Source organism: Rhodnius prolixus, unplaced genomic scaffold (genome assembly GCF_049639745.1).
Source record: "Rhodnius prolixus isolate KJV_2025 unplaced genomic scaffold, Rpr scaffold_4, whole genome shotgun sequence".
Classification (NCBI taxonomy): domain Eukaryota; kingdom Metazoa; phylum Arthropoda; class Insecta; order Hemiptera; family Reduviidae; genus Rhodnius; species Rhodnius prolixus.
Window position 1 is genome coordinate 46,345,553 of NW_027411614.1, and position 27,282 is coordinate 46,372,834.

Consider the following 27,282-nt stretch of genomic DNA (forward strand, 5'->3'; position numbering starts at 1 on the left):
TTTAAAACATTTTATGCAAAAAGTGGAAATGGGCCCAAATCTAACATCGTAAAAACTTTTACTAGCAAAAACATTTTGCGGCCCTTACCAAATACTTCATTTTTCCTTAGCGTAAGATTATTTTTTAAATTGTATATTTATCTGTCCAAAATCATTCATTTTAGCAATAAATGAAGAATTTAAGCAGTTTGAGAAGAATTATATATAAATACTTTTATCAGCTTAAGTAGAAACTTTCATTGTTGCTCTGTTGGCCAACCTGAAGTGGTTAGTAGTTGTTATGTTTACGGCGCCACATGAAACCAGTTGGGTAAGTGTCGCCGACGCCAAAACATGGATACAATGGTGTGTATAGTGTTGTGATGTTGTGAAAATGTTGGTGTCGTTGTTCGTATTGCTGGTGGCCGGGCTGAGCCAGGCTTCACAGTATAAAGGAGCTAGCCGGATGTCCGAAAGGGATAGCCTACCACATCATGGAAAGTGTGAACCCATTACTGTCCCTATTTGTAAAAAAATCCAATACAATGTGACTATTATGCCAAACCTTCTGAATCATAATACCCAAGAGGATGCCGCTTTAGAAGTGCACCAATTTTATCCACTTGTTAAAATAGACTGTAATTCGGTTCTTTTATTTTTTCTGTGTTCAGTTTACGTCCCAGTGTGTACAATACTTGATCGTCCAATACCGCCATGCCGTTCGTTGTGTATTTCAGCTAGAAGTGGATGTGAAGAAGTGTTGCACAAATTTGGATTTCTCTGGCCGGAAAATTTGGAATGTGATAGATTTCCAGACCCGCCGGATATATGTGTTGGTGAAAATAATTCGACATCCTCAACCACAAGTAGTACAACTAAATACAAACCGGTAAAACAGCCAACTCAACCACATTATCCATCAGGTTATCGGCCTGACATGTACGAAAGTCCTGCATTATCTGCGCTGCCAGAAGGCGCTATGGATTACGGTTTCGTATGCCCTGTACAGTTTAAAGTTCCAAAAGGAATGGATTATCAGTTGAAAGTAGGTGATAAGACTGTAAAAGATTGTGGAGCTCCATGCGATGGTATGTTCTTCAGTGAAGACCAGAGGAAATTTGCTAGGATTTGGGTTGGAGTATGGTCTGTTCTATGTGCAGCATCTTGTCTCTTTACAGTTCTCACCTTCATGATAGACACTGATAGATTTCGCTATCCAGAAAGACCAATAATCTTCTTGTCATTGTGTTATTTAATGGTTGCTTCAGCCTACATTGTCGGATTTGGTTCAGGCGATACAATCGCCTGTAGAAAACCATTTCAATCGCCAGTCGATCTACCCAGATTGCAAATGGTATCAACAATCACGCAGGGCACCAAACATGAACCTTGTACAATATTGTTTATGATACTTTACTTTTTTGGAATGGCCTCGTCAATTTGGTGGGTAATTTTAACTCTGACATGGTTTTTGGCCGCTGGATTGAAGTGGGGCCATGAAGCGATCGAAGCAAATTCACAATATTTTCATCTTGCCGCTTGGGCTGTTCCAGCTATTAAAACTATTACCATATTAGCCATGGGAAAAGTTGAAGGTAAGAAAAATTGTTCAGAAATATTTAGTATTAAATTCATTTTTAAAGTTTAGTTGGATGAATAGGTCCTTAATTTAATAGAATTTTCGTTTTGTATGATCCCATTAAATCTCCCAAAAACTTAAGTGCTCGGCAGAAGTTTGTGAATTAGATTTATGGAAATGGAGTTAGCTGGGGTATCCAGTAGTCTGTTGGTAAACAACGACATTCCTTGAGATAGTCTCTGTACTGCAACCTGTTGATTCCAAGCAGTTAGTTTTTCTTGAACGATCTTCCTGATTAATAACAGTACATATGTAACTTTTATGTAGAATATTTTTGTAGAAAAGTAGTATTAAAGCAGCAGTTCTTGGGTATGATAATTTTCTAGACAGAGTTAATTAAATTAGAGCCTGGATGTAAACACTTATGTTTGAAACTATTACTCAGTGAACATGGAATTTAGTGCGTTTCTGGGGGCAAGCGATGAATTGTAGAAATATTCATGCAAAACAAAATTACAAATTAAAAGCGTGCCAGCTGTTTTAAGCCGAATAATGAACAGTTGAAATTAAGAAATTATATTGGCTAACAGAATTCCATTAATTTATTGTGTGTAGTTTCTGTTAAAATATCTTATTAGAATATATTGAAATATAAAATAATTTTACTTCTTGATGGAACTGTAGTCTGTGGGAAGTCTTCTAAATGAATTCATGTTAAAATTAGATTCCCCTTCTAGGAAGTCAAACTAGAACGGGATAATCTTTTTTTAAATCATTTAATGGAAGGACATTTGAAGGTCCTTGGCGTCAAAACGCGATCCATCACTAAATGATTTTGCTAATGAATTCCTTTTAAATGCGCGCTTTTGTTGAAAAATAAACAAATCTTAGTGTTTATTTATTCTATTATACATCTTCTAGTGAAATAGATTTGTAGATATCTGTTATTATTATATGTACATTACGGCTTTTGAGAATAAACAACACTTGGTATTTCAAACATAGATTTATTGATCAATGGAGGCATTAGAGAATTGTATTTGATAGCTCTCAGTTCAAGCTTTATTGAACTAGATTCTCTATATGAGTCACGCGGGTGAATTACTGTCAGTGTTTCGTCCCCAATCGATAGTTTTGGAAAACAATACACTACTGGCTGGCCTTGTGTAGGAATTACAATTTTTTTCTATCTATCAATTTGTTTTACTAACTCATACCCTTTGCTGGAGTATTATAAATTGCAGATATTTTATTTGTATTCACCTCACCCCGGGAAATACTCGTGTTCAGTTCTACTTGAAGATGGAAAAGTGATTTTTATTTTTACAAATTGTTTTGTATATTTATAATCTTATGATCTGCATAACTTAAAAACTTAAAATGGCTTACTTAAAAAATAAATTAACTTACTCCTTAAAAAGCATTCTTGCGGTAAATTTCCACACGTCACCATTATTTCCCTGTCCAAGATGGCTCCATAAATCCGAACACTTTTGCTTTCAAATTTATAAGCGTAATGAGCTTTTACTTTGAAGGTCAAATGTTTTTTTAAAAAAAAAAGCACATAAATTTCACGCGAGACGTTTTAGCTTTGGAACTTTTGAATTCTCGCTGAATTGCCACGCGAGATCTCCTATCAACAAGGTCGTGGAAGTTTAAACACGCATCTCGTTCTACAAATATATCACACTGAGCATATAGTTCTAAGAATTTTTCTTGTATTTCCATGCTGCAACTAAATTTCTCTATTAATTTTATAATTTCGGTAAAGTTTGGGGGGGTCGATTAGATTTCGCTTTTAAGTGCAATTTTAGTAGAATTTTCGCGTCATTAGTCTGTATATTATTAACGGAAATTAAATGAATGCTAAAATTCTGAGTTCGTATTAGGTGGTGTAGATCGGAAGTGCTTATTTCTTTGAAGGATTCTCCAGTTTTGCAGTTCTTGGACAGGAGAGAGGCAGTTTCTTTTTGCCATTCCACTGAATGGGGCTACCATCAAAGTAGTCTTTAGTGTGAATCGAAAACCGTGCAAAAAATCAGATTTTCAAGAAAAATAATTCAAAATGAAATTTTGAAGTTTCCTTTTGATTTAGAGCGCCTCTTTCTTCTATTTACCCCCAGCTGGTTGTCCAGTGATCTGTTTGGAGAATGGCCAAGCTGGATAATATCAAGATAATTTGTGTCATCTGAATACGAGTGAAGGTAAAGGGCCAAGCGAAAATCACCCTCCTAGCTGGGAGAAATGAGACAACAAGCAGTTTGCTGCCTGTAGTGGGTGTAACAGTTACCATAGTAACTTTGACTCCCCCACTCGCCTGTTCGCACAACAGGCACATATAAGTGCTGGTTGCGTGCAGCACTTAGGGGACGCTTCCAATTAGGACGTCTCACAGCAAGACTACCAACATATCCACCTCCTCCTGGCCTTGGGCTCACCATGTACCATGCTCTTTTCTACTGAGAAATGTGCCAGTCATAAACGGGGCCCTTGTTGCCCGACCTGCTAGGTCCCTTTACTCTCCGGAGCAGTTCTTTTTCTCTTAACTTCCCATGGCAGTGTAATTACTTCGTCCTCACCATGATTCAAAAGGTGAAATTCGATTCTCATTATGTTGCCTGCTTCTCTCCTTCTCTCTTTCCTAATTATTATCTTCTTTCAGACCTGTTTCATCCTAAATTGTTTTATTTCGGGAGAGCCACTGCAATAGCTCTTCGCTGAATAAGGAGGAGGAATTATAGTTTGTTCGCATTTTGTTTTACTATAGTACTTACCCATAAGTCTTCTCAAGAAGAAATTGAGCAGTTTCTCTATTCTTGAATTTCACCGTCAGCACCATCCACCATTATTCCATTCACCATTACACCATCACAACATCCACCAGCCACCATTACACCATTCATCATTATACCATCCACCATTACAAGAGCCAACATTACACCATTCACCATTATACCATCCACCATTACAAGAGCCAACATTACACCATTCACCATTATACCATTCACCATTACACCATCACAACATCCACCAGCCACCATTACACCATTCATCATTATACCATCCACCATTACAAGAGCCACCATTACACCATTCACCATTATACCATCCACCATTACAAGAGCCAACATTACACCATTCACCATTATACCATTCACCATTACACCATCACAACATCCACCAGCCACCATTACACCATTCACCATTATACCATCCACCATTACACCATTCATCATTATACTATCCACCATCCACCATTTCACCAGCCACCATTACAACATCCACCATTATACCATCCATTCACCATTACACCATCCACCATTACGAAAAAGAAAAAAGGAAAATTGGAGGTCAAATTTGGTATTTCTTAGAGATGCTCCCAGAAAAAGGGCCAATAAACCTTCTAGTCAACCTACAAAACGTTTTTTGCAGAATCCTTCTTTAACGCTAAAGGTTTTTTTGTTTTTACAGTTTTTAGTACTTTTTATTTTAAGACTCAATTAATAATAATAAAAAAAAGAATTATCTATAAAACTTCCTAACAATGGACGAAAAAATATTAGAAAAAAAAACTTTTAAAAGCTGAAATCTAATTCGAATCTTTTTTGATTAGTTGTCGTATTGTTTATGACAGCTATAAACATAAAAATATGATAAGGTTACATTTTACATTAAGATAAGGTTAGTCTGTGTTCTATATTTATCACGTCTTTGTCTGTTTTCATTTATAATAATAAAAAAAAATAGTAACAAATTAAAATTATACTTTATGGTGATTTTTTAAAACCAATTTAATGTGATTTTCTAATTTAAATAAACTTGAAAATTTTCTATCAACTTTAAACTTTTTTTTTTCTTATTTTTGTCGCGAGTATTTATAGTAACAAAACAGGCCGTTTTGAAAGGTAGCGCTGGTGGTATTCGTATGTGGAATTTTTTTGTCAGTTTAAATTCTGTTATAACTTCATTTTATACTCTTTGGTATTAATTTCTATTTTCCCAAATCCTAGATTTACGTAATTTTATAAGAAAATAATTTGTTTAAACGATATGAAGACTTGTGAATGAATTGGTTTCTTTGATTGATTCCGATATTTATTTTTTTTTATGTATACATTTAAGACTGCAGCCGGTAGACTCTATATTGCTTTTTATCTTCGGGATTTGTTTTGTACTACAAGTAGAAAAAGTTTAGCTGCTACTATTTTAGAACCTTAACTTTAGATTTTCATGATGTTCTGTTGAATATGGAGCTTTGCTATTGGGGGGCCTTATTTTAGGTCTATTCCTGGCACCAATGCGAAATATCAAATTGGGAACCTGGTTCCTCCCTCCCCAAAATTTTGAGTTTCACTGACAGGGACTGGGACAATGTGACGCATAAGCTATTTTGTGAAGACTGCTTTTTTCTCGTACAGTGAGGGGGACTTAAATCTTGAATTTTCCTGTGATAATTTTATTTCGTAATTCAGCAAGATTGCAATGATCCTTCTAATGAGAAAAAAAAAAAGGGAAGGTAATAAATGAACTTAGCAAAACAAAAATGAAATAATTACAAAACATAGATTACAGATCATATCAAGAACCACAGCGATACATTTATCAGCCTCTATGTGTGCTTAGTGCACTGCACCAGCTTATGTTTGTAATGTTTCATTTGTCTAGCTGAGATAAACTGTACACACTATTATGTACATTGTGTGCAGTTGTTATGTACGTGATGTGGTAAATAGAAGCGTTTGGTCCATCGCTAACTAGCTGGACGGCTGCTGGAGAACCACATGCTCTTCATCATCATCTTAAACCTTCCTTTTTGTTTTTTGTTCTCTTATTTTAACTTTGTGGTTTGTACAATTTTTTTCTCTTCCGTTTTAAATAATCTCTGACTCTCTTTCTCTTTCCATTGAAACCTCCCTCTCTCCACTGAAACCTCCCTTTCTCCACTAAAACCTCTCTCTCTCTCCACTGAAAACTCTCTCTCCCCACCGAAACCTCCCTATCACCACTGAAACCTCTCTCTCTCTCTCTCACTCCACTGAAACCTCCCCCTCTCAACTAAAACCTCTCCCTCTTCACTGAAACCTCTCTCTCCACTAAAACCTCTCTCTCTCTCTACTGAAAACCTACCTCTCTCCACTGAAAACTCTCTCTCTTCACTGAAACCTCTCTCTCTCCACTGAAAACTCTCTCTCTCCACTGAAAACTCCATCTCTTCACTGAAACCTCTTTCTCTCTCTCCACTGAAACCTCCCTATCACCACTAAAACCTCTCTCTCTCCACTGAAAACTCTCTCTCTTAACTGAAACCTCTCTCTCTCCACTAAAACCTCCCTATCACAACTAAAATCTCTCTCTCTCCACCGAAACCTCCCTATCACTACTAAAACCTCTCTCTCTCCACTGAAAACTCTCTCTCTTCACTGAAACCTCTCTCTCTCCACTGAAACCTCCCTATCACCACTAAAACCTCTCTCTCTCCACTGAAAACTTCTCTCTTAACTGAAACCTCTCTCTCTCTCAACTAAAACCTCCCTATCACAACTAAAACCTCTCTCTCTCTTCACTGAAAACTCTCTCTCTTCACTGAAACTTCTCTATCACCACTAAAACCTCTCTCCCCACTGAAAACTCTCTCTCTCTCCACTGAAACCTCCCTATCTCCACTAAAACCTATCTCTCTCCACTGAAAACTCTCTCTCTTCACTGAAACCTCTCTCTGAACATTTCAAATATAACTATAATATTCTGTTTGTCTTTTTTAGTCAGTTAAATTTTCTTTCAAGTTAACAGAGCAAATGGTAAAGTAATAGTTAGTATTAATCAATCCTCAACACATTTCCCGACTAGTTTCAACCCTTTACCAGATTTATTTAAACTAAAAATACTGTTTTTTAAGCCCAGATTTGTCACAAAACTTGCCTTAGGTAAATAGTTCAGTCAGGTATTTAATAACCCTACGTCACCTTCTACGCATTGTCCATCCAACTGGACAAATATTTTCAAGTCTCTAATAGCAGCCGTGTAACATAAGATGTGGTCGTAAAGTAGTTCATTGAACTGTTTTGAAAGAAGACAGCTTTTAAAAGATTAGAGAAGTGATTTATTTCAAATTTCTCAATTTGTAAACTGTTAATCCTTAAAAAGGAAATCCTAAATAAGCAGGGATCCTGAGGATCCTCTTTTTTTTTGTGGTTGGAGGACAAATTGTTTTGATTTTATTTTTCGATTTTTGATTGATTATCGAAAATATATGATTTGAGATTCTTTAATTTCAATTTTTTTTCGTTCATATGGGCAGCATAGATAAATCGTAAGTTTGCTACTAGTAAAGCAAACGATCATTTAGTAAAACATCCAAGTTAAACAAAAAAAAAAAGAGGAAGGGTTCACAGGATTTTTCTTTTATGTTTTTGTTTTACCATCGTAATGGGAACCGGAACACATAGCTCCCCATTATGCTAATGAAATTCTGTATTTGTTACCTGTATAAGTATTTAATTAACACACCGCTCTCTTTTGGAATTTCCTCAGAAAATACTGACATAGCTCTTTGTAAGTTTCTCATAACGACCGGAAAAATACTAAATCTAAGTCCGGATGTGGGAGAGATCATAGAAGTCTATTATTTGGATAAGATTAATTGGGGAGTTACCACCAACTTATTCCAGGGTAATTATGGGAGTTTTATTTTAAGCGGCTTTCTTTACTAATTACCTGGTTGATTTATTATACACCTGGTAAGTATGTTGGAGGCGGTAATTAATGGTAACTAAAACCCTGTGTTATATTTTTAGTTTTTATAACCTTTGATGGCTGCATTGCCAGACAAGTGAACAGTTGATTGGCCGCTTATTAGCTAATCATTTCTGGTCCAGAGATTTTGTATGTACGTATTAGAACTTAATTAAGACTACGAAAGCATCAGGAAAAACTATAATATTTTCTTTAAAATTAAAAAAAAAATGTATTCCTGAATTGTGAATGAATTCAGCAAAAGTTCTTTAAAGACTTGAATGAATTGAATAAATTCTAAGCTCGAAGAAAAGTATTAAACCGGAAGTAGAGTTTTCCTCTTGTTAGCGGATGTTGAAAAAACAGCTCCAACACGATTCTCTCTAAATTTCCTGTCTACTACGTAAACAGCTTTAAAAAATTTTATCGTAATAATTTTAATAGAATTTAGCTTTTTTTTTGGCACCTCTGAGGAAAGGGTGGGAGTTGGCTACCCACTAACAAACCGGAAGAATTAAATGAGTTTCCTGAAGTCGAAGTTTAAATCTTGAGATATTTAAGTAAGAGAGAATCTCATGACAGTGTCCACACAAGATTCTTAGCCTTGAAATAACCTGCTCATGACAATTCTACTTTTTTCAGTCAACAACTTAACAAATTTTGGCAGCCGACTGGGAGAAAAAAAGTAAAGTAAACGTAATCGCCAATTTTTTCAGGCGGGGCTTTAACGTCCAACTACCATTTACTAGATGTCGTGGACGAACGCGACTAACAAACGTACTTTACTATATCTCATTTAACCATTAAATAAAATCCTAGGCCAAGACCGGGGAATCTAACCCAGTATCACAATGCTATTAGCTTTGCAGGTCTCGCCTCTTGACCGCTCGGCTACCGTGGCGCCTGAAAAAAAAGTAAGTAACTCATCAAGTTGGGCTATAGGCGCTGAAGGAAATGGAGTTTACTTCTTGTGGAGAAGACCAACGAGGTTTACCACATCAATGTTAGTCTTCAGTGTATTGGGGAATGTCACAGTGTTCATTTTGTGATGTTAGATTGGGATAACCACTTGGACACCCAGAAGTGGTCCATTTCTGTCTAGGCGAAGTTCTCTCTTCTAAACGATAGGACTGTTCTCCCTAACAGTGAACCCAGTCCAGCTCAATTTAAAAAAAATATTCTTTGATAACAGGGTATTTTGCTGTAGAGGGAGCCAATGAAAATGAATGCTTGGCAGATTCAAGCAAGAACAGAGTCTTTTAATGGTAGTGATTAGTTTCGGTTATGACTTGGAATAACAATTCTTTTTAATACTTTTGTTTGGGTTTAGTTCTTTCTTTTTATATCTTCTTCAAGACATCTTCAGCGATCCACCGCCATTCTAGGCTGTCCATTTTTGCTCCCCAGTATTCTCGCCGTGTACACTTAGATTATCTCTCTAAAATGCTCCAACATTGTCAGGACTTGGTTACAAAGAAATGAAGAAGAAGAAGAAAAAGAAATGATAAAAAACGAATACAAGAAGAGCAACAACACACAAGAGTAAAAGAAATGTAGTTAGTTGAACTGGAAGAGATGAAATTGATCTTGCATCCCACTTTGTCTCCATTCCAACATCCTTATTATGGACCCAGTCTGCGCCATCTACCAGGGATGGCTTCTCCCTCTTGCACAGCATCATTTCTATAGAAAATTATCTTTTTCTTTTACTTTTTTTACTATCTCTAGCTCTATAGAGTATTGGCCTCAAGGTATGATTAACTTTCTAATGAACATGTACTCATGTATATGTGCTTTGGTTACAGCCATTCTTCTGTGATAGTCTTCTAGGTCAGTAAACTTTTCTGTACTCCTGTCCTATTGTTTCCTTTGTCCTGCTTTGCAGCTAAAGAATCTAGCAAGAAAAGCATGCCCTAATTTAGTTATATTTTGGCTTAAAAATTTAATATTTCTTTTGCTGAAGAGAAGGACAACGGCTGAAGAGGCTCTTCATTGACCCGAAGACGCTGAAGTCGATGAATTATTTCCTTAATCTTTTACCTCCTCTAACTCCTGCTAAGGAAAGTAATTTCAAGCTTGCTAATCCATTTCGGAACTACTGTCGCTCCGATATTTTAATCCGAATTCTGTCAACAGAAAATGCGCCCTTACTGAATCGATTTTTTTTTTAGTATCGAGATACATCGAATAAGATTACGATTTTCTTTACCCCTTGTCATACCATTCAAGCACTTATATACCGATCGATTTTCAGAAAGGTTTTCCTGAAAACAAAAAAATAGGTTTTTCAAAGGGTTATCAAGAAATCACGATATCAATTACACAACTAAAGTACTATAAATAGTTTTTCCGTTTGTATAACATCAAAATAACGTTAAAAGCATTGTTAAGGGTTTTATGTTTGAAAAAAAGGTTATCGGGAAGGACGGAATTACGTCATATTCATATTAAAAAAAGTAAAGTAAAGTAATTGCCTATTTTTTCAGGCGGGGCTTAACGTCCAACTACCAATTAGGTGTCGTGGACGGAGGCGACTAGCAATCATACTGTAAATTTCTTTTATTATTAAATAAAATCCAAGGGCTAGACTAGTACCGCAATACATCTTAGCTTTGCGGGTCTAGCCTATAACCGCCTAACAAACATACTTTACTGTAAATTTCTTGTATTAACCATTAAATAAAATCCAAGGCCTAAGACCAAGGAATCGAGTCCACTAAACCAACAATACATCTTAGCTTTGCAGGTCTCACCTCTAACCGCTCGGCGATCGTGGCGCCTTATATTCATATTAAAAATGGCTGCAAAAATATTTAATTTTACTATTAGTTTGTGTAATAAACAATCAATTTTATTTGATACCATTTTTGGAAGTTTTGTAAGCGATAGATATAACTTCTGGAGTTGACGATGTTGAAGGATGTGTAAGGAATAAGAAAGTAAAGTCTGCTCTAATAATATGGGGGATTCGACTCGCTGCAACTTAAATTAAGAAGGAAAATACGTAGGGAATATTTTGTCTGCTTCCAAAGTAAAGATTGTTGGAAATGTAAGCATTAATACTGACTGAAAAGTTTTTAATTTCAGCTATTTGCCCTTATTTGTAATTACTTTTTAGTAAGCAGGACTAAGCTTAAAAAAATAAAAAATCCTTTGCTTAAGATAATGGACATTTGTAGCATTTCTTTTTCCAATATCTTAATCAAGTAGTTATTGATTTATCGCTCTTTTATTTTTTTTTAAAAACGAAGAAAGCTGCAATTGGTGAATGCAAGGTAGATAACCGGTAATTGCATTGAAGAAAGGAGACCCCTAAGTCTTGTATACTGAAACTATCAATCAAGTAGGAAAGATAGAAGTTAGCTCTCTGAAGCTGGTCTTACAATTAATAAGCGCCACTCTCAGCAGACGGTAGACGGGCGAGACCAGTTCTTGTAAATAATCAAGAGAGGAGCATATATTTCATCATGATCAAGCAGCTGCTTCTTTGCCTTCATAATAACATAGGAGATCCCCCTGAGATCACTTCACATACTTAGAATATTGCCAAACTACTTGCCAGCCAGCCGCCTTCTTCAGGCTGGCCACTTACAGAAACTTTAAGAAGCCAATCTCAACGACCATCCTATTGTGTCTTTCGTCGTCTTGCTTCTTCTTTTTTAACTGTTCACTAGTTTTTATTAACTATTAAGCTTGTCATAATTACACTATTCATATTTAAATCTTGTCTCTCCCTCTTTGTTTTTTCTTTTCTCTTTTATATTTTGTGACGTAATAATTAGCTTTATGACTTTAGGATATGCAAATGAAGGTTACCTTTATTATGTCAGGCTATCCTTTCTTTTGTTTTTGATAAAGAATTTTTTATTTTATTTTTTAAATTCTAAAGTGACTTCTAAAGTAAATGAAAGGTCGGGCATTATTTTGAAATCATCGAATACAATTTAAGATCTAAATACTTTACAAGAAGGCTGGCGACAATTATGCTCCAATTTCACTCTCTAAGCCACTTCGGCCCTCAAAGAACCTCCATCAACCACTCACTCCCACTTCTTTCTTAACAATACCATCTTCCGGCGATATCCAGCCACCTCTTCCCTAGGACTTCTTCTTTCTATCTCCCGGGTGCCATTTCAGCAATTTCACTTTTAGGGACTGCAGATTCCCCTGCGTTCTTACTACTGCCCTAATCTTAATATAGTTCTCTAAACTGTTAACTATGTTTTCTTTAATAACTCTCTTGAACATATTTTCCAGCAGCCAGGAGACTCTTATTCTTTTGGTGTGTTCATACTCATTTTCCCAAAGGATTCTCTCTTATTTTCCAGTTTTCCGTGATTTTCTTTTAAACCATTACAACTCCCCTCCACCCTGTACTTATATTACAATAACTACCCGTAAAATAGGGCCAAAAATTTGGTTAAAAAACGTTCTTTTCCGGGAAAGTTCTGGAAACTTAAGGAATGGTTTTAATTCTGAATTTGACGAAAGATTCTTTGATCGACTTCAATGGACCACTTTTTTTTTTTGGTATTTTGAGAAAAATCTTCAGTTTTCATCTACAATTTTCATCGTAATTTTTTTGTTTTTGTTTTTTTCGATGGGTTTTGTGACCGTCAGGGTCCCCAAAAGTGCCTTTTTTAATCATTATTAATAAATCAAAATCATTTTAAAGGTAATCAATTCGCTGTTAACATTTGAATATATTGAAGAAAAGGTAATTAAGATGAATTCTGTGTGGCTGTATTCCTAGCTGATTTATTTCACTTCCTGCCAGTAAAAGGAAGTGTAACTACTAAGTTTCGAACTTGAAATTAAACCAAAAATAACTTTAAAGGTTATCATCTATCCAAGTTTGATATCTTGTAGGATTCTAACAGGAACAAAATATCTGAAGGAATTCTGTTATTTAAGTTTTTAAGTCAGTTTCGAGAAGCAGGAAAATTATACATTTCCGGTTGCAAAAGGAAATCTGTCAACGAGTGCATCCTCTTCTTAATATAAGTTTAAATTACAAAAGTATAAATAAATAACCGTTGGCGCTCCAAGAACAACCACACATATAACCTCTATTTCAAAAAAAATAAAAAATAAAAATATTAATAATAAGCCAATAATATAAAAAGAAATAAAAAAAGGAACAGTTGGAGCCTGCTTTGGCTTGTTATTTGATGTGCAAGTATGCATGTATGTAAGTAGACGGTTGTATAGGGTCGATGATCAACCGGTTTTCAACTGCCCCCACCTTTTCAAAACCACAACAACATATATAACAACCTCACGATGGCTGGCCTGTGTGTTGATTGTTGCTCAGCTACAACAACTCCCAAGTTCAATGCCGGGTTGGCTTCACAAAAAAATGAAAAAAGAACAAGAAGATTTTTTTCCTTTTTTTTTGTTTTTGGTAAAGTTGTAGGGATATTCTTTTTTATTAATTTCTTTTATCATCTTCTTCAGCAACATTTCCTTCAACGTTTCTGTGGTGATGATGATTGAAGAGAGCTGTAGCAGTCAAAACACTTGATGATGGCACTTTACTCTCCAGATCAGATATTGAATTAATTAAAGGGCTCTCCCTAGCTTATCATCACTCGGTTCGTCACGTTAACTAGTAACTTTTTCACTCGTTCTCTATTCTGGCGTTTTGATTATATCTGTATCCTTACAATAATAGATCGCCTTGTAAGGCTTCCCGTTCTGATTCTAATAACTAGGAACTAAATACAACTGGTGAATGCGCAACCATTGTGGAGATATTACTAAATGATTTGATTAAGTAATTGCCTATTTTTTTTTTCAGGCGGGCTTCTTTACGCCCAACTACCAAATTATGTGTCGTGGACGGAGGCGATTAGCAAACATACTTTACTGTAAATTTCTTTTTATTAACCATTAAATAAAATCCAAGGCATCTAGGCCGGGAATCGAACCCACTAAACCAACAATACATCTTAGCATTGCTGGTCTAGTATCTTAACCGCTCGGCTACTGTGGAAATGATTTGATTATATTACTGCTTAACCCTTTTAGTACCGGCGAAAAGAAAGAAGAAGGGCCGAATCGGCGAATTTGCAGAAGTTTGCGAAAATGCTCGTAAAAACGAAAGTAGAAGTGATATTTACAAAATATAAAAAGCAGCATATTCGGAAATAAAGGGAGAATAAAACGATACGAATTGTGTTTCATTATTTGTTGAAAATCATAAGAATAACATGAACATAAGACTTAACAAAAATCGTACAAAAGTGATTTCTCTTTTTCAAATGGTAATTGCACATAAAAAAAGTCATCATTTGGTCATAGCTCTATATACATCTTTTAGTATAATGTATAGACATTATTATTGTCAATAATTCGCACTAATTCTGCGTCATCCATGTTCGTAACAGGGTATAATTTTTTCAAAAAGGTATCAACAAAACTGACAAAATTTTCTACTGCTAATTGTGTCTCTATGAAAACTTTGACGGTTTTTGAATACTGACTGCACGTTAGAAGGATCAAGAAAGACTGAAAAAGATTTTAGGCTTGCCGAGTCGATGCACGCATGCCACTTGAATACTCCGATAACTATCATAAACATCATAAAGATTGCGATTACGGTCCAGAGAAACTATCCCGTGTCGACGAATATCCGAGGGATATCCCGGGTCCCGTTTCTATCTTATCACTCTAACATATACAGACCCGCGGCACTAATCAGCATAAAATATTGTAGAGAGAGCGGAAACGGGCGAGGACGGCCGTACGCCGAAACGGGGGACCCGCTAATATAGCCCGAGTCAGTGTGACCTGCGAGCCGGAAGTTCGTTACGGTCGTCCTGGTGTCAACCTGGTTGAGATAGAGACTATTCTTAGTTGCTATTAATACGTATGTGTGTAAAGAGTTTTCGTTTATTTGTAATAAAGTTCTGTTTTGTTTCGTTTACGTTGGTTTCCTTCCGTACCTTCCCCCTCCCTACAATATAACAAAAAGTTAATAACCATTTTTTCACTAGTGTTGCATCGAATATGAACCATTTTAACATTTTATAAAGTTATTTTGAAACACAGACCTCTTGTGATGAGTACAATAAGGCCCCAACGGAGGCGCAACGATATATCGTCGTTGGTATTTTTGGCAAGTGCACCGAACAACGATATATCGTTCGGTACTAAAAGGGTTAATGGTTTATATAGTTTTGGAAGGTAATCTCCCCAGTCGTCCTGGCAAAGAAAAACCTTTATTTTCCCCATTTTCCTATATCTTTCTCTTAAATTTTCTTAAAAGGTTATTGTTTTCACGTAGTTTTATTTTCTTTAGTTTATATATGAGATCTCTGTAATGACTTTTACCTAAATTGCCGTTCTAGCATTGTCTAATTCCGGAAGAAGGATTTTTTTTCCAGAATAGATTTCTAAGTGCTCCCAGTTTTTCACGATCTCGTTGCTCCCAGTAAGGGAAACTGACCGCTTCTATTAAAATGCTTCATTAATTTACTTTTATGAAATTCAATTTAATTTTATTTCAAAACTTACTTTCATAGAAAAGAATAAAAAAAAAAAATTAATTCAGTTCTTGTTCAATAACCCATAGTAAGTTATCTAATAGAGAGCTATTTATAGAAGTGATTTAGAGCGAAGCCTGCTTGTATTAATTAACTTCTTTCGTTCCATTTCTTGCTCAACTCTCCTCCTCTGCTGGAGATTCTTCTCCAGAAATTGGTTCTTAGAATACTAATTAAACAGAACACACGCACCCACCTTTATTAGAGGCCAAAAGACCTTGAAAACTATCGTATCTTCTTGCCCCATGAATGAAAAAGCACAAAAATGCAATCATATTTAATTGATTCGAAGTAAGTTTCCGCTAAGCCTGTATCCGGCTACTTTACAAGTGTTTTTGAAGAAGTTATCTTTTCTAGGTACTTTCCCCAAATGAGCATTTTCTTAACCAATTTTTCCAGTTCAGGTTTTTCTTTCTTCATTCAAGATTCAGTTCAGTACATCGTTTCCAATAAAATATCTCATCTCATTGTTCGTCTTCATCCATTCCACTCCTGGATACTTTCAATCTCCTTGTTTTTTCCTTTTTATATCCAGGATCCTGTTTTATCATATCCTATATACGTCAAAAATCATTACAGTCTGCTAGTTTCTATTGGGTTCAATGCTGTTTATCGAATCATTTCTAATTCTCTCATCAGCTTCTACTAATATAACTTCGTTTCACCATTTGGGTGCAGATGATTGTGCTAGTAACTTGGCGATAACAAAGAAAAATTGCTAAAACGGAAGTACCCCCGAAGTTACTGAGCGGTTTTTTAATAAAAATCGGAAACTGCTCTAATGATTTTCTTTTAACTAGTTAAGTGTGTTTGACGTGTATACACGTCAAAGCAAATCTCTATTAAGGTGCGTTCGACATGTATACTCGTTGTGAAAAATATAAAATTGCCATTAACTATAAAAACTCGAAATTTTAATAAAATACAATATGAATATTATTTGGTGGGATGTTTCCTTTATCTGTACCAATAGAACTGCGGTGGGAGTCAGCCAAATGATAAGTGGTTGGTACATGTTTGGTCTCCGCATTAGAGATTCGGGAATTACGAACACAAATAGAAGCTCTCAACCCTTGTGCAATGCCCATTTTTACCTCTTAGATAGAGATTCAGACCTCACAGTACGAGCATGATTTTTATTTTGCACAGAATTCAAAGCTCTTTTCTTCCTCCTTGTAAAAAGCTCTTGCGTCCCTAGTTAACTAAAGCAATGCATACATGAAGCGGTGCAAGATTTTGAATGAGCACAGAATGCTCTCTGTAATCTCAAGCTCCTAGAGATTGCAGAAAAAGTCGCTTGCAGTGACTGTTACGACTATTGTAAACGTTTGGTTGTTTTGCCCTGCGTTCGATACGTGTATACACGTCATTGTCTGAATTTAATTCCGCACACTGTGGTGGGGGGGGGGGGTTATAAAACTAAATTCCACGCTTAAATGTTTAAGCCTTAGTACTCAAATTGCTTGCACTCAAATTCTTTTATTTGGCTTATTAAGTTTGTTAAGGGAACTTCTTAGAAAGTAAGTGCTTACCAATTCTGAATAATTTTTTGCAACCTCCCTATTTCTAATCGTAATCTTTGAAGAGGATTTTGATGTTGTTTTCAATTACGTGTGTAAAGGAAATGGCATTTCTTATGTTACCTAATTACTTGTGGAAAACTCGATGTTTTTGTTACAATTTGTGGAGTTTATGTTTAATATGTAATATTAACAACTGCGTGTTTGGCGGGAGTCAGTAAACAGTTTTCTGTGAGCAGTGTTTTGTAAAGTGTTGCCAGGGTAACTAGAAGTTTGCTGGGTAGCGGACCGTTCTTTCCACGTGGTGGAAGCTAGCATATGGTCTGCATCTGGTATTGCATTGCATTCACCACGGAACATGTTGGCTAGTTTATCTGGTAATTACTTTGCTTTTAACTTTTTCTTGAACTAAATAGAGGTTTACAGAGATAAGTTTTTATTGGTGTTCGTTGGTGATGATGTTTAGTTTTTATTACTTACACATACTATTATGTTTCTAGTGTCTAGTAAAGGGTATTCAAAGCTTCTATTAATACCAAGCTCTTGAGCTTGAAACGCTCCACTTATGGTTGTTCTCATTGTTGTGCTTTGAACTTCCAATCAGCTAGAAATTTTAGCAACATTCTTAATTTATGATGACCATTATTGTTAGTGGAACTCATGAGTAATGACACTACAGGATATTCCTGATAACTCCTTCCCTGATAAACTCTCCGAGCAAAAGTGATAAGTCTCTTCTATAGTCAGTTTAAACAGTCCAGCTAGATTTGTTTTTTGTCTAAAATTTTAGATAACTGGACAAGCAAATGTGGTTAAATTTTGATTCAACTTTATGAAGCTTCCAAAATGGCCCCTTTACAGGAAAGCCTACCTCACCTTTCACTTCCCTGAAGAGCCCTTCATCGAATTTATCAGCAGTAGTTTCTACTCAACTATCCATCTTCACACGATACATTGGCTTCTCTTCTCACATCTTCACACTCTTATATCCATAACATCTCATAAAGGGCCTTTTCTTCCACGGCTTCTTCTCGCACCATTCAGACTTGCCATTCAACTTCTTCTTCTTTTTACTTGGATCCTTTCTCACTGTATCTTATATGTACATCTCAGCCTGTCTGTTTTTTTTTTTTCCACAGTTCTCTCGAATCTCTACCTTTTTCTTACATTCTTTAGGCCATTTTTAAACTAAATTTTGATAAAGAATACTGGGAAGTCACCTCCAAATATCTGTTTCTGTTAAATTACTTATATAACATATATCTTACAAAGTCACTAAACCCTTCCTTCCACTTGGAGATACAAAGAGAATAATACTTTCGCAATACGAAAGCTTCTAAAAGCGATGAACTTGGCCTTAATTTAGTTAGTTTCTTGAACTTGCTGGCTAGTGGAATAGTTGTAATTCAACTTTCATTACGTGTGCTTTTACATTTGTAGGATTGGCCGCTTTTGGAATTCCTACTTCGGTTAGTATACATACTATATATATGTACATTTGTAGAACATTTATTTATTACATTGAGTAAATTACCAATTAGTGTGAGGTCTAGTGATCGTTATGCCTTTAATAGGAAACGACATTCCATGGTTCATTTTTGATTCCATTCAACATTTTCATTCATTTTGAGGCCGGTTTTTTTTTTTTTTTTTTGGAGGAGGGGGAAAGAACACTTTTTCTCTGATCTGCCATATTCATTGTAACCTATTAATCCATTCATTTTCTCTGATCTGCCATATTCATTGTAACCTATTAATCCATTCATTTTCTCTGATCTGACATATTCATTGTAACCTATTAATCCATTCATTTTCTCTGATCTGACATATTCATTGTAACCTATTAATCCATTCATTTTCTCTGATCTGCCATATTCATTGTAACCTATTAATCCATTCATTTTCTCTGATCTGCCATATTCATTGTAACCTATTAATCCATTCATTTTCTCTGATCTGCCATATTCATTGTAACCTATTAATTCATTCATTTTCTCTGATCTGCCATATTCATTGTAACCTATTAATCCATTCATTTTCTCTGATCTGCCATATTCATTGTAACCTATTAATTCATTCATTTTCTCTGATCTGCCATATTCATTGTAACCTATTAATCCATTCATTTTCTCTGATCTGCCATATTCATTGTAACCTATTAATCCATTCATTTTCTCTGATCTGCCATATTCATTGTAACCTATTAATCCATTCATTTTCTCTGATCTGCCGTATTCATTGTAACCTATTAATTCATTCATTTTCTCTGATCTGCCATATTCATTGTAACCTGTTGAAAGTTGTAATTTCATCATACAGGTCTATGCGTTAAAATCATTTTTAGATCTCTTCCTCTTGCTTAAACGATCGCAGTTCTCTTCCGTTTTTACGTTTTTTACAGGATACGGAAAGAATTACGTACATGTTAACTTTTCTAAATTGAAGTTTTTCCAGGAAATCTTTGTACTGTAGTCCTCTAGGACCAAAATATGATTCATTTTTTTTAAAATACCACCGGAAGGAGGAATTTTGTAATTCTCTTTGTAGCCACCAGGTGACTACTTTGTAACTTAGTGATCATAAATTCTGTACCGGAAGTTACTTTTTACCAATTCTTTTCCCATATTTTCGTGAAAATGGCTCCAATTTTTTTTTCCTTTTTTAACTGAACACATACACTGCAGTCATGTCTTTAACGTCTTTCACTTTTACATCTTTAATTTCGTACATTTGCCCAAAACGATTCGATGAAGGGAACAACTTCCGGGAGATAGAGAGAGAGAGTGAGAGAGTGAACAGGAAGTGCTACCCCAATTCTGAGTTGAAAGAAAATTGCCCAACCGGAAGTACTACTATTTCGAATAGATTTTTTTCATTTTTCGAAAATTCTTATTACGATTATCTGAAAAAACTTCGATTATACTTATACATTACGTACATGTAGATCAATCGATTTTATTGACAATTTTTTTTTTTCTAGCTAAATTGTTTTTTGAGCATTCTGAAGTCCCGATTTTGGGTTTGAAACTATGTATACGTCAGAACTTCCAGAATTGTACTAAGAGTGAATCATATCAGATTTTAATTTAATTATTTTCATAAAAAATTGTCATATTTAAAAATTACATGCCTTCCAAATCGTGACATTTTGAAATTTAACAGGGGGGGGAATGTTCAAAAGGGTTTAGAGCAGTGATGGCGAAAACCTATGACTCGCGGGTCAGACACTGACCCGCGCAAGCTTTTTCACTGACCCACACAATTGCTAGGCAACCATTTGTTTTGTTTACGCGGGTTGATTGTGGATAATTTATATTCTATCTGTATTTTTTTCAATCACGCATTGACACAAAAGCAATTTAAATGCTATCTATAACCTTTAATTTGATCATTACAGTTCTAAAACGCAAATGACAAATGCTTTTGTAGTATTTGAAATAAAGCAAGTGTTTACAAAATATCAAATAAAATATATAATTTTACTCTCATATTTTGTTTGTTCAAAAAAATCGACCACCCAAAGTAAATAACCATATTTAGATTTTTCTTCAGATAAAAGAGACTTTTGTAAGGTTTTGTTCAGTTATGTTTGTAGAAAGAGACTTCCATAGCACTTGTTCGTCCCCGTTTTACCCATTAAGCCAACTGAATTTTAAAGATGTTAAGTTTTGAAAATATTTAGTTTAAAATGTTTAAACTTAACTCTTGTGCAAATGGGCATTAGTGACCCAAGAGCTAGTACAAAAAAAAAAAAAATGAACAGAATTTGACCCACGTCTCAAAAAGGTTCGCTATCCCTGGTTTAGAGGTAGCATTTAATAAAGAAGCTCTCTTGCTGGATGCTGGATCTGTGTGGCAAAAAAAAAAAAGAGTGTCTAGATCAAGTTCTCAAGTACTAAAGTAAGCTCCAGTAATGAAGACATTCATTTAGAATACAGTTCTTTTTTACTCTAGATCTAGTTAGCCGAGCTAGCTCTCGGTCTTAAACAAGCGAGATTATCAGTAACTATAAGTATGAATAAAATACTCTAACTTTTGTTTATAATGAAGCTACAAAGTAACCCTTCCAAGGAGTAAAGTATGCGGCTACTTTATAAAAGTCCTGTCTCTCTCCAATATTACCGTTAGCCACCTGCTTGTTTTCTGGAACTTATCTTCTTCAGCTTCTCCTTTGTCCATTAAAGGGGAACAGGTAGGGAAACACTCCTGGATTATGTCACCAAGGTTGTTGTTCTACTGGTTTTCTTCTACCAAAAAATTCTTAGCATCATTTCTGGAAGTTGTTTCATAGGTTCGTTTCTTTTCTTTTCTTTTACACTCTGCTTCGCTCTGTTATTTTGTGTTTTTAGTATTTCTTTCGGCTAGCCTCTTTTGAAATTATTTAACGAGTTTCTAGTTAGGTCTAGTTTTTTGAAATCTGTCAAGGAATTTATAGTTTTTATGCAAGTTATTATAACTTGTTTGTTGACAGAGAATTAAAAGAAGCATGTTTGGGTTCTTGTGTGTGTGTGTGTGTGTGTGTGTGTGTGTGTGTGTGTGTGTGTGTGTGTGTGTGTGTGTGTGTGTGTGAGAGAGAGAGAGAGAGAGAGAGAGAGAGAGAGAGAGAGAGAGAGAGAGAGAGAGAGAGAGGTTCTGTCCTTGTCTCAACGGTTTTTACGACTTCTTTTTTTGCTGCTTGATAATTCAAATTTTAATTAGATTAATTTTTTCTATTTCTTTTAAGATCTTTTTGTACAAAACGATAGGGAAAGGGAATTTTCTTGAAAAGCGGAAGCCGTGATCTATGTTCTTGTAAAAAAAAAAGCCGATAGCGTAGAAAAAGAAAACATCAAAGCGGATGCAGTAGCAGACGCCCTACAAATTTTATTACTGTATAAAGCCAACCAGTCCTTATCTGGTTAACCTATAAAAAATTTATATTGGTAATCGCTGGAAGATGCTTTATTGTTATTATTTTAGATTTTGTTAACTTCCGCATTGGGTGAGACTATATTTTAATCCTCCTTATATCTAAATTAATATAGATAACAAAATAATATAAAATACGAATCACATGTGTCAAGATAAGGTTTAAATTAGCAATTAAAAAACAAAAATATTGTCCAGTAGTTTGCGGCAATGTGATTGGCATCTAGGAACCAATAAAACTGCGAGAATCCTCAAGATCTTCGTAAGTTTCCGTCCTCTTTTCTTTTTATGGCAATTTACAGTTAATACTTAGCTTCTATTTTTAGTTAGGCCTTGATCTTCTGCATCTGCATGCATGGCGTTGACTTATTGTTTTGTCTACCAGTTAATGTGCGCGGAAATAGATGATTACGAATCTCTCCTTCCTGATGATCACAGCTGCCGAAAACCAGCTGAGTCTGTGTATAAAGAAGTTCAATTCTTAAGGAACGATGTATCGATTAACTTTATAAAGTAACGCTCACATTTTAAGATGGTCCATAAGACCACGATAGTCTGAAGGTTTAGAGATGAGCATCGCTAAAAGCTAAAATTTATTGTTGTTCATTATTTTTGGTGACTGATTCATAGTTTCAATAGGATGAAAAAATAATTGCCATTTCAGTCGTGATACATTTATTCTGCCGCAGCTTTCGACCTTGGGACTAGGTCATCTTCAGAGGCTAGTTTACAAAGTAATACTTTACATTACAGGGTTGGTGTGTCTTCTGTCTTGTCTGTTCCACACTCAGTCCATGAACAGGACAAGACAGAAGACACACCAACCCTGTACTGTAATGTATTACTTTGTAAACTAGCCTCTGAAGATGACCTAGTCCTTAGGTCGAAAGCTCGGCAGAAAAAATGTATCACGACTGAAATGGCAATTATATTTTCATCCTACTAAAATCTATTGTGATTCTGGGTTTTGATTCCCAGTCTGAGAAACATTTAATCACCACCTTTTATCTGTACGATTTCTACTTCCGTTCTTTGTTTTCCGGACCTTCCATTTCCTACAATTAATTACAAAATCTCTTTACTTTATTAATTATTTTCTTAAGTTCAATTTTAGAATTCAAAATAGTGTTTGTTTTAAACATTGTAGTTGTAGATATAGTAAGTTGTTAGTATTCATAAAAAATGTAACCAATAATCGAATCTTTTCTATAGGTGAATGCATTGGGTCAGGTCATTGCCAGTAAAGCGATGTGTTTAATCGATTGAAAACATTGTTTTAGAGTCACGATTTTATTGTATCGTAAAAACTAGCCATGTATATAGTAGCTTAATGTTAGATTATTTTTTTCACTGCCAATTTCTTGATTTTTAATAAGTTTTTAGTTCTTTAGATTTTTTGAAATACTAGAAGAATTTCTGATAGTTCGATTTTTCTCAAATCGAGGGATGTAATCGAGGAGACGAGGATGTAAATTGCACTGAAATTATCCTTTTCTACAGACAGACAAAATTTCAGATTTCAAAATGTGGTATTATTCAGTGAAAAAAAAAAAAAAAAACTCATGTATTGTCGATTTTTCCACAGATAGGATGATCGATTTTGTGCGGAATCATTTTCACTTATAAAATTTGACGTACTATCGATGGTTAGTTTATTAGATACTGAGTGATCGATACATTGTGTTTAGCATTTCTTGTCCAGCCTATTTTTAATGTACCGTATACGAGGGTCGTTTGAAAATTCCGTGCAAAGTCAGAGAGATAGCACTACTGACGCGTATCGAGGTTATGTTTAGTTAGTAGCATCTCTTGGAAGAACACGCACCAAGTTTCAGCCAAATCGGTCTATTTCTTTGTGTTTGGCATTCGTTTGAATCGAGGAAGTCGAGTGATTTTCAAAAAATGGACGAAAAAGAATTTCGTGTGTTGATTAAACACTACTTTATGAAAGGCAAAACACCTCAGGAGAATAAAGAGAAGCTTGATAAACATTATGGTGACTCTGCACCTTCGATTAGAACAGTTTATAAGTGGTTTCAAAATTTTCGGAGTGGCCATATGGGCACAAGTGACGCTGAACGTTCTGGACGCCCTGTTGAGGTTACTACTCCAGAAATCATTGATAAAATCCATGATATGGTGATGGATGACAGAAGAGTGAAGGTGCGTGAGATTGCTAGTGCTGTGGGCATCTCGAATGAACGGGTACATAATATTTTGCATCAACATTTGGACATGACAAAGCTATCCGCAAGATGGGTGCCGCGATTGCTCACGCTTGACCAAAAACGAAATCGTGTAAGGACGGTTTGCAGCTGTTGCAGAAGAATCCGCACGACTTTAAGCGTCGTTTCGTCACTGTGGATGAAACATGGATACATCACTACACTCCTGAGACCAAAGAACAATCTAAACAATGGGTTACCAAGGGGGGAATCTGCGCCAAAAAAGGCGAAGACCGTTCCTTCGGCCGGAAAGATTATGGCGACTGTCTTTTGGGATTCGCAAGGAATAATCCTCATCGACTATCTGGAAAAGGGTAAAACTATTACTGGTGCATATTATTCATTGTTATTGGACCGTTTGAAAACCGAGCTGCAAGAAAAACGCCCACGATTGGCCCACAAAAAAGTTCTTTTCCATCACGACAACGCACCAGCTCACACCTCAGCAGTTGTGGTCGCAAAATTAATGGAAATAGGGTTCCAACTCGTTTCACACCCCCCCTATTCTCCAGACTTGGCTCCCTCGGACTACTATTTGTTTCCCAATATGAATAAATGGCTGGCGGGAAAAAGATTTTATTCAAACGAGGTGGTGATTGCAGAAACGAATGGCTATTTTTCAGACTTGGACAAATCCTATTATTCGGAAGGGATCAACAAACTAGAGCAGCGTTGGACGAAGTGTATAAGTCTAAAAGGAGACTATGTTGAAAAATAAAAAAGGTTTATCCCAAAAAATTAAGTAGTTTTTATTTTTGCACGGACTTTTTAAACGACCCTCGTATATCGATAGTGTCCAACAACTGGTGGAGCTTGAGAATGGCTGCCTTGCTTTTTGAAGTCCCGTTATCCCGGTCTTTTATAAATAGACATATTTTAGTGGCATTGACAGCTGACTGTATTGTTACTGCTACTACGCATGCTCATATATCTTGTTATTTATTGTCGCTAAATAAACGGTAAAATTTATTTCTTTATTTATTTGTTATCTCCAATAATTTTTTTTTTTAAAATATTATTTTTAATGAAATTAGTTTTCTTCCTTTTTCTGCTTCGCCTGCTTTATTGATGTTTTTTTGCTCGGACTCGTGTGGAAGATATGATGAAAATTTGTGGGAGGCATTTTCAAAAGTAATCTCTGGAAAATTGTGAAAAATTCAGTCAGTAAAGTTGGAAGGTGGAATTGATTGTCACACAGTCTCAACACAATAGATTCATCTTCAGCAAGGTTGATGTTCCTCCTACTGTATCCCAGCTAGTCCTACAAACTTTTCTCACCAGGAACTCGCTCCCGGACGAGCATACCCAGGCACAAACTCGCACTGAGGCCTTAACAGCTCTCAGTTTCTTTGATCTATATTTTATTTTTTTTCTCACACACTAGACTGAAAAGACAAGAACTCAATAGACGATACGGATAACTACGAAGACTGCTAGGGCGGAGATCAGCCATGAACGTACAGAACAAACTGACTCTACATTCTACTAAGACCCATCCGGGCCTACGAAGCTGAGCTGTGAGGGTGCTCTGCGAAAGCTTCCAACATCCAAAGAATCCAAATCCTTTCAATCTAAAGTCCTTCATCATATCCTCGACGCTCCTTATTATGTATCCAATTTCAGCCCTCCATATAGACCTCAATATCCCCTTTTGTCAATGACCTAATCCATTCTCGGCTTCCTTAATTTCCATAAATAGCCTAAACCATACATCCTAATCCCAACAACACAAGCCTTATCCACTACAACCCAACCCGACAGTCTATCAATTTTCTAAACTTCCTTCCAACCTCTAGAGAGTTCCAGCATTGGCTGGGACCCCTCTGCCTTCCCGATTGTGGCGCTGGATCCTCGGATTCAGCCTACAATCTGTGCATAACTAAATGAAGATCACATTTACTTGATGTATATGTATAGGTTGTAAATATATATATATATATATATATATATAAATTTTAAGCCGCTCGTTCTTTAGACTGATATCCACTCTATCCTACATTATCTATTCCATCTCTCATTCTTACATAGTTTAGTATATTACTAGGTTTTATTTAACAACTAATTTTGACAATGATAGGGGTTATTCACGAATATAGGCCAAAATAATCTGCATAAATCTACTATTGTTCCCTTGCCGGATTAGTATTATTTTATTTTGAGACCTCGCGAGGAAAATAAAGACAGTTCAAAAACCAAAAAGGAAGAACTTGCAAAGAATTGAGAATATTGCATGTTCTCCTCTTCCTCACTGTTATTCCCCATTTTTTTTTGCAAAAATATATATATATATATACCAGTTAAGGCTACAGAGGGAGGAGTTTTATTTTGAAACAGGTCGTGAAAGTATACAATGAACCTTATGCCTTCCAGATATCTTTTACAACCTGTTGTTGTTTCCAGAGCTGGGTTTAGTACATAATTTGGACGAACATAATGGTGATCTTTTAGTTGTTGCACGCGATCTGTACACTAGTCTGGAACTGAACTGAGCGGAGGGCTATTGTTTTAAGTTTTTTTTTTATTGATGAAGCCATCGATCGTTATCACCGCTAATTGATTTTTTTTTTTCTGAATCATTTGTAAACACTTTTAAAATTATTCTTGAAAGAGATTCTCAAGATGAGTACCACTTAAATGATATCCATTAAACAGGTTCAAAGACCGGAAACATATTTTGTTGGTGTTTTTCTATTTTTTTTTTACATTTTTATCTTTTTATTGCGGTAATATATGATACATTTTCATCAGAAACCTTTTTTTTGGGGGCACTTCCGGAGCATAGCTACCCCATC

At 35.6% G+C, this 27,282-nt stretch overlaps 1 protein-coding gene across 1 annotated transcript in view; it reads left to right on the forward strand.

The window, feature by feature from the left end:
• Positions 1-288: 288 nt before the first annotated feature.
• Positions 289-27,282, forward strand: part of fz (frizzled class receptor) — a 124,499-nt gene continuing 97,505 nt past the window's right edge. The window contains exon 1 of the mRNA XM_074130726.1: positions 289-1,574. Coding sequence (XP_073986827.1) covers positions 374-1,574 — 1,201 coding nt within the window. The 5' untranslated portion in view covers positions 289-373. The remainder of the gene's footprint in view (positions 1,575-27,282) is intronic.